We start from the raw sequence: 8,657 nt of genomic DNA on the forward strand, positions 1-8,657 counted from the left end.
TAGGAATGGAACGGAATGTTATGTAATGTTAATGTTATGTAACGGAATGTTATGTAATGGAATGTAATGGAATGTGAGTCCTCCACAGTAGAGGGGGAACACCATTTTATTTGATTAAAGCGTCTTGAAATAGCTCTTGTTCGTCAAGTCAAGACATTCTCGGAAACAAGCCGTATCGCTGTAATAAAACATTTTCTGATTGTATTATGCCGTTAAACGGGAAACTTAATCAGCGTCAGTTTGTCTGCGAGAAACGGTGGGTCAGATTTAGAGAAGCAAATGTGTTGCCATGGTGATGTGTTTCGATTGACAGCTGAGACCCAGCCTGTATCTTGACTGGTCATTAGTCCCAAGGAGCTGTGCATTCTCTCTCTCTCTCTCTCTCTCTCTCTCTCTCTCTCTCTCTCTCTCTCTCTCCTCTCTCTCTCTCTCTCTCTCTCTCTCTTCTCTCTTCTCTCTCTCTCTTCTCTCTCTCTCTCTTCTCTCTCTCTCTCTCTCTCTCTCTCTCTCTCTCTCTCTCTCTCTCTCTCTCTCTCTCTCTCTCTCTCTCTCTCTCTCCTCTCTCTCTCTCTCTCTCTCTCTCTCTCTCTCTCCTCTCTCTCTCTCTCTCTCTCTCTCTCTCTCTCTCTCTCTCTCTCTCTCTCTCTCTCTCTCTCTCTCTCTCTCTCTCTCTCTCTCTCTCTCTCTCTCCAAGTCGAAGGGGATATATATTGGCATGGGGAACATACATTAACATTGCCAAAGCAAGTGAAATAAACAATCACAAATGTACAGTTAACATTAAACACTCTCTCTCCCTGCCCTCTATGCCGGCCTGTTAGACATTCTGATGTAGTGCGGCCTCTTAAGGATATGCATGTGCTGAGCCCTTCTCCCCTCTCTCTATCTGTTCCCCTGTCACTCACACGCCCGGCTGTCTATTCAGACAGACTACACGAAGTACTCTGGGTGCATCCGAAACGCCACCCTATCCCCTACACAGTGCACTACTTTTGACCAGGGCCATAGGGACTATATAGGAAATGGGTTGCCATTTGGGACGAATTCTGTGACTGGAGAGGCGGTGACAGGCTGACGCGTAACCTTAAAGGAGAGCAAAGAGACGAGGGATGGGGGAGGATGGGGGCGGAAAAGGTGCAGAGCAAGATAGAAGAGAATTATTGGTGAGGACGAGAAGGAAGAGGGGAAGACTCGACGCGGCTGTGACAGAAAAGGCACTGAGTTAGAGTGGAGTGAGTGTGAGTGACATGGTGAGAGAGAGAGATCAGTGATGGGGAGATAGAGGGAGACATCGCATGCATCCCAAATGGCACCCTATTCTCTACATCGTGCACTACTTCTGACCGTAGCCTTATGGGGAATAGGGTGCCATTTGGGAGCTATTTTGGGATGCAGCCAGAGTGGGACAGGGGGGAGACAGAGAATGGGAGAAAGGGGGGAGAAGGAGGACGAGAGGAGAGGAGAGGAGCCGATCAATAGACTGACTGGTCTAAGGCAGGTTCATCTATAATGCAGTACGGATGCTACAGTGTATGTTTGTGTATGTGTTGTTCATGAGAGTGTGTGTAGGGATGTTTGCTTGCTTGTGTGTGTGTGTGTGTGTTAATGCGTGTGTGTGTGTGTGTGTCTTACTCAGGGTTTCCGTTGGCAATGCACTGCAGGTGGAACTTTCCTCCCTCTCTGGGTAGATCACTCTCAGGCTGGATAGTTACGTCTGGGGTGACTGGAAAAACAATAATACATCACCGTCATATATACTGGAGAAGATAGATAGATACACACACACACACACACACACAAACGGACAAACGCATACACGTAAGTCATGTCATGTACATGGTTCACGTCTGTTGAGTTATGTTTGTAATGTTTCAGTGACAATGTACGCACGCTCGCTCGTTCGCATGCTCGCACTCACACACACACAGACACACACACACACAGACACACAGACACACACACACACACACACACACACACACACACACACACAATTATGAGCAATCAAACATAATTGCCTAACCCAGGTTCCACATCTGCATTGCTTGCTATGTGGGGTTTCAGGCTGGTTATCTATAAAGCCCATTGTAACAAACTGCTGATGTTAGAATGGGCTTTATGAAATACATTGGATCGATTGACCTCGCTGTAGTATCAACAGTATGGTAAGCCTATATGTCCCCTGCAAGTCGCAGTACAGGTATGACCAGCAGTAGCAAAGGCATATGGGTAGGGTTGCCAAGGCATCAGCTACTCTTTCTGGAGTCCAGCAGACTTCACAACACATGAAGTGTGTGCCCTCAGGCCACCACTCTACTAGCACATATCTACAACACAAAATCCACGTGTACGTGTGTTTATGTTATCATGTATCATATGCACGATATACTCGAGCATCCTCCCCTTGCGAGGATAATGACACTTAGCCTTTTTACTAAAATGTTTTATGAGATTCTTGATGTCCCAACTCCTGGTGTGCATGGCGAAAGACCTCTATTTCCATCTCAGACGACAGAGCTCGTTGGCTACGCACACCAGTGGTGGGTTTTGGCGTTGAAAAACAGAAGCGTTAGCCTCCTGAGTGGCGCGGCGGTCGAAGGCATTGCATCGCAGTGCTTGAGGCGTCACCACAACAACAAAAATAAAAGACCCGGGTTCAATCCCAGACTGTGTCACAACCGGCCATGACTGGGAGTCCCATAGGGCGGCGCACAATTGGCCCAGAGTCGTCAAGGTTAGGGGAGGGTTTGGCCGGGGTGGGGGGCTTTAATTGGCTCATCGCTCTCTAGCGACTCCTTGTTGCGAACCGGGCGCCTGCAGGCTGACTTCGGTCATCGGTTGGGCAACATGTTGGTGCAGCTGGCTTCCCGGGTTAAGCGGGCGGGTGTGAAGAAGCGCAGTTTGTTGGGTCATGTTTTTCGGGGGGCGTACGAGCCGACCGTCGCCTCTTCCCGAGCCCGTTGGGAAGTTGCAGTGATGAGACAAGACCGTAGTTGGATATAACGAAATTGGGGAGAAAAGGGGGTTAAAATACCAAACAACAACAAAAATGTCTAAACGGAAGCCATACGCAGAAAATGACGTCATACCTATGGTAAAATACGGCGGTGTATCTTTGATGTTATGGGGCCACTGGTCCAAGGGACCTTGCTAATCCAATGAGTCCTACCGTAACACCGGCGCATTTTTGGCTTCAAACCTCTTTTAAACATTGTGTGTTTGAGCTACATACATTATTCCGTGTGATTAACGGGGAGCTAGAGCAGTGGCTGTGAGACAAGGGCGGATCCCAAAGGAGCCCCGGGCTGGTTTTTTTTTGCCAAAAACGTCTGTAGAGTCGAAATGGTTTGAGCAATAAACTATTAAACGCTATCTATGAAAAGCTGAGGCTCTTACAAGCTACACAGGAGTTGTTAGAAGGAAAGGAGTTCTTCTGCATAGATTATAGGAGATCCCAGGACATAGTGTCTATAATACCGTAATAAGCTCACATAGTTTTGTCACAAACTCCAAAACTGCACACAGTCGTCACTGACGAATTGGATATTCATTACCCAGTGGGCAAACAATCTCTGTACTTACAGCATTCATATAAATTCATTGTTATCAGGTTTCTGCTTCGGCTGACCTTATTTTTTTTGTTGCCATTTAAATAAAGCTCATGAATGTAACTGTTTGTGTTCTAGTTGTAGACCTGGTTGTACTGAAAAGAAAATGGTAAAACACTTGGTTGTGAGGCTAAATATAACGGCTGGACATGCATGTAAATGAAAGTCAGAGACATGAAAAGCCGATTTTCGCTGGGGTCTCGGGACTAGGGTTAAGGTCAACGGCATCGTGAACTTTACCAGGACATTTTAGCCAAACACCTGGTTCTCTCTGCCAGTAGGTTGACACTTGGCCGCAAGTGGATCTTCCAGCAAGATGACAACGCCAAGCACTAATCAAACTCCACAAAGAATTGGTTAATGGACCAGAAAATCTATTTTTTGCAATGGCCATCTCAGTCACCGGACTTGAACCCCATTAAAAACCTGTGGTTTGAATTGAAGAGGGCAGTCCATAAGCGCAGACAAAGGATATCACGGATCTGGAAAGATTCTGTATGGAGGAATGGTCAAAAAACCCTCCCAGTGTGTTCTTCAATCTCATATAACAGTTGAGAAAAAGTCTTTGTTTCATTATCCTCACAAGCAAAGGATGCAAGCGTGTTAAAAACAAGGGTGCCAATAATTTTGACCCCAATCTTTAAGAGATTTGTTTCTGTTATTTGTTCAACAAAATCTCTTCTCCGAGTAATTGTATCAGTATTTTGCTCATCTTTATCAAGGGTGCCAATAATTATGGACCTGAAAGTACATGTGGTTGCAGTGGCAGGCCTTGGCGAGTGGAGGCAGCACTTACACAGGACTCTAATGCGTTGCTCGCTCCCTTTGTCCCCAGGGGCCAGAGAAGGGTGGTCTACAGCACAGGCAATCAGAGCATTATCGTCGCTTCGGCCCACAGTCAGAGTCAGCTCACTGATCACCGTGTAGGTCGGCTCACCAGGGTTAGACTCCACCACATCAGGGCGACCTGGATGCACATACGTAGACGCACACAGATAGAGAGACGCACACACACACACACACACACACACACACACACACACACACACACACACACACACACACACACACACACACACACACACACACACACACACACACACACACACACACACACCACACCACACACAGATGCACTCAAATGAGGGGAGACACACAGATAGAGACACACACACACACGACGCAGACACAAACATATTGTCACCATGGGTACTCGTTTTTAACTGCCATTGCATGTAATGATGATGTACTACTTACTACCACTGTATGAAAAGCTCCGTGTCAAATGAGTTTACATTCAAGATACAGTAATATCCGTGGCTGACTGAGTAATATTTATGTAATATGGAGGATATTTCTCTTTCTCGCACACACACACAGGGAACATTTAGAATCTGTGGATCCACCATAATGATACCGTACATTTAGATTATGCCTGCATCCCAAATGGCACCCTATTCCCTATATACCGCACTCCTTTTGACTAGAGCAACATCCAATTCAATGCAGACAAATTGATCCCATCAGCTGATCAATAGCCCTTACACTTACATACCGTAGTGTACAGGAACATTCATATTTAAAGCCTCTTCACAGCACTTAGCCAGCCATTCTTCTCAATTAAAGCCTCTTCAGATACACTCTTTCTGCGTCTCCCGACCATTTCATCATCCTTCGTCCTTTTCCTCCACTGACCCTTCCCTAATATCCTATTTTCTCTCTCCCCGTGTCCAAAATGCATCCCATATGGCACCCTATTCCCTATATAGTGCATTACTTTTGACCAGGGACCATCACCCTATTCCCTGGTCTATGGTCCTGGTCAAAAGTAGCGCACTATGAAGGAAATCGGATGCCATTTGGGATGCAGACATTTTCATTTTATCTCTTTCCTTCCTATTTCTCTCTCCCCTGTCCCTCTCTCTCTCCCTCTCTTCCTCTCTCCATCCCCTTTGAGCCTCTCTAACCTCTGTAAACCCGTCAAAGCAGCAGAAGTGAGTAGCGGTCTATATGTTCATCTGTTCTAACCTAGCTACTTACAGCACAGCACTCTACGGTTCCATCTCAAAGGCCACTCTATAAGGTAGGGTCAAAAGTAGTGCACTACATAGGGAGAAGGGCGCTAATTGGAACACAGCCTCTGTATGAGAGGGTGTCATAGTAACACGTTGACCCGTGATGCTCATCTCCTCGGCCTCTCCTCGCTCCATTTCTTCAGCTATAATGCTGACTGAAGAGCCCAGTGTGTGTGTGTGTGTGTGTGTGTGTGTGTGTGTGTGTGGTGTGTGTGTGTGTGTGTGTGTGTGTGTGTGTGTGTGTGTGTGCGTGCGGTGTGTGCGCTGCTTTGCGTGCGTGTACAGTGCCTTGCAAAAACTATTCATTCCCTTTGGCATTTGTCCTATTTTGTTGCATTACAACCTGTCATTTAAATAGATTTTTATTTGGATTTCATGTAATGGACATACACAAAATAGACCAAATTGGTGAAGTGAAATGAAAAAAATTACCTGTTTCAAAAATACATTTTGAAATAGAAAAGTGTATTCACCCCCTTTGCTATGAAGCCTCTAAATAAGATCTGGTACAAACAATTACCTTCAGAAGTCACATAATTAATGAAATAAAGTCCACCTGTGTGCAATCTAAGTGTCACATGATCTGTCACATGATCTCAGTATATACACACACCTGTTCTGAAAGGCCCCAGAGTCTGCAACACCACTAAGCAAGGGGCACCACCAAGCAAGCGGCACCATGAAGACCAAGGAGCTCTCCAAACAGGTCAGGGACAACATTGTGGAGAAGTACAGATTAGGGTTGGGTTATAAAAAAATATCCGAAACTTTGAACATCCCACAGAGCACCATTAAATCCATTATTAAAAAATTGAAAGAATATGGCACCACAACAAACCTGCCAAGAGAGGGCCGCCAACCAAAACTCACGGACCAGGCAAGGAGGGCATTAATCAGAGAGACAACAAAGAGACAAAAGATAACCGACTTAAGTAGCTGCAAAGCTCCACAGCTCCACAGCAGAGATTGGAGTATCTGTCCATAGGACCACTGTAAGCCGTACACTCCACAGAGCTGGGCTTTACGGAAGAGTGGCCAGAAAAAAAAGCAAACATGTTTGGTGTTCGCCAAAAGGCATGTGGGAGACTCCCAAAACATATGGAAGAAGGTACTCTGGTCAGATGAGACTAAAACTTAGCAATTTGGACATCAAGGAAAATGCTATGTCTGGTGCAAACCCAACACCTCTCATCACCCCGAGAACACCATCCCTACAGTGAAGCATGGTGGTGGCAGCATCATGCTGTGGGGATGTTTTTCATCGGCAGGGACTGAGAAACTGGTCAGAATTGAAGGAATGATGGATGCCGTTAAATACAGGGAAAGTCTTGAGGGAAATCTGTTTCAGTCTTCCAGAGATTTGAAACTGGGACGGAGGTTCACCTTCCAGCAGGACAATGACCCTAAGCACTGCTAAAGCAACACTTGAGTGGTTTAAGGGGAAACATTTAAATGTCTTGGAATGGCCTAGTCAAAGCCCAGACCTCAATCCAATTGAGAATATGTGGTATGACTTAAGAATTGCTGTACACAAGCAGAACCCATCCAACTTGAAGGAGCTCGAGCAGTTTTGCCTTGAAGAATGGGCAAAAATCTCAGTGGCTAGATGTGCCAAGCTTATAGAGACATACCACAAGAGACTTGCAGCTGTAATTGCTGCAAAAGGTGTCTCTACAAAGTATTGCCTTTGGGGGGGTGAATAGTTATGCACGCTCAAGTTTTCTGTTTTTTGTCTTATTTCTTGTTTGTTTCACAATAAAAAATATTTTGCATCTTCAAAGTGGTAGGCATGTTGTGTAAATCAAATTATACAAACCCCCCAAAAATCTATTTTAATTCCAGGTTGTAAGGCAACAAAATAGAAAATATGCCAAGGGGGGTGAATACTTTCGCAAGCCACTGTATGTGTGGGTGTGTGTGTGTGAGAGAGAAAGTGTGTGTCTGTGAGAGTGTGTGTTTTTGGTTTTACTATCTTTGTGCGGACCAGAAGCCAGAAGTCCCCACAAAACAAGGATCATTCTGACAAGTGGGGACTTTTCCCCAGTCCCCACAAGGAAAAAGGCTATTTTAGCCTTAGGGGTTAGGTTTAGGGTTAGGGTTACAATTAGGGTTAGGAGTTAGGGTTGGGGGTTAAGGTTAGGGTTAAGTTTAGGGTTGGGGATTAAGGTTAGGGTTAGGTTAAGGGTTGGGGTTAAGGTTAGGTTTAGGGTTGGGGTTGGGGATTAAGGTTAGAGTTAGGTTTAGGGTTGGGGATTAAGGTTAGGGTTAGGTTAAGGATTGGGGTTAAGGTTAGGTTTAGGGTTGGGGTTGGGGATTAAGGTTAGAGTTAGGTTAAGGGTTGGGGTTAAGGTTAGGGTTAGGTTTAGGGTTGGGGATTAAGGTTAGGGTTAGGTTAAGGGTTGGGGTTAAGGTTAGGTTTAGGTTTAGGGTTGGGGATTAAGGTTAGGGTTAGGTTAAGGGTTAGGGTTAAGGTAAATAGGATTTTGAATGGGAATTAATTGTTTGGTCCCCACAAGGATAGTAACACATACTATATGTCACATAGGGTTGAGCTCATATCGTCTCCAACATGACTGGGATGCTCCCCACTCACTATCTGCGGCTCTCTTCTCATGGTTTATCAGGAACCAAGGTCTCTCAATCTACCCTAATAGAACATCCTGCATGCATCCCAAAGGGCACCCTTTTAGTATAGGTTATAGGGCCGCTTTTGGTGTAGGCTATAGGGTTCCATTTGGGACGCAGACCCTCTCTCTCTCGTTTACAGCTTCCTCTGTGTTCTGCCTCATCCCCCCGTGTTGCGCTTTCAGCGCCTAGCTTTACCGTTTATCCCCTCTATCCTTTCAATCTTATTTACTTTTTATCTTTCTATCTCTCTCTCCCTCCCTCCCTCTCTCTGAATCCCATCTACACCCCCTCTCTCTCCCATCTTCCCTGTTCTCTCCCTTCCAACCCCCCCCCCCCTCTCCTTCCT

The 8,657-nt window shown here is 45.7% G+C and overlaps 1 protein-coding gene across 1 annotated transcript in view; it reads right to left on the minus strand.

The window, feature by feature from the left end:
• Window positions 1-8,657, minus strand: part of cadm3 (cell adhesion molecule 3) — a 64,083-nt gene that overhangs the window by 14,485 nt on the left and 40,941 nt on the right. Inside the window, exons 5-6 of the mRNA XM_070449106.1 lie at window positions 4,405-4,744; window positions 1,633-1,723 (exon numbers count right to left, since the gene is read on the minus strand). Of these exons, the coding sequence (XP_070305207.1) occupies window positions 1,633-1,723; window positions 4,405-4,744 (431 nt within the window). The remainder of the gene's footprint in view (window positions 1-1,632; window positions 1,724-4,404; window positions 4,745-8,657) is intronic.

The sequence above is a fragment of the Salvelinus sp. IW2-2015 genome, linkage group LG19, assembly GCF_002910315.2.
Source record: "Salvelinus sp. IW2-2015 linkage group LG19, ASM291031v2, whole genome shotgun sequence".
Lineage (NCBI taxonomy): Eukaryota > Metazoa > Chordata > Actinopteri > Salmoniformes > Salmonidae > Salvelinus > Salvelinus sp. IW2-2015.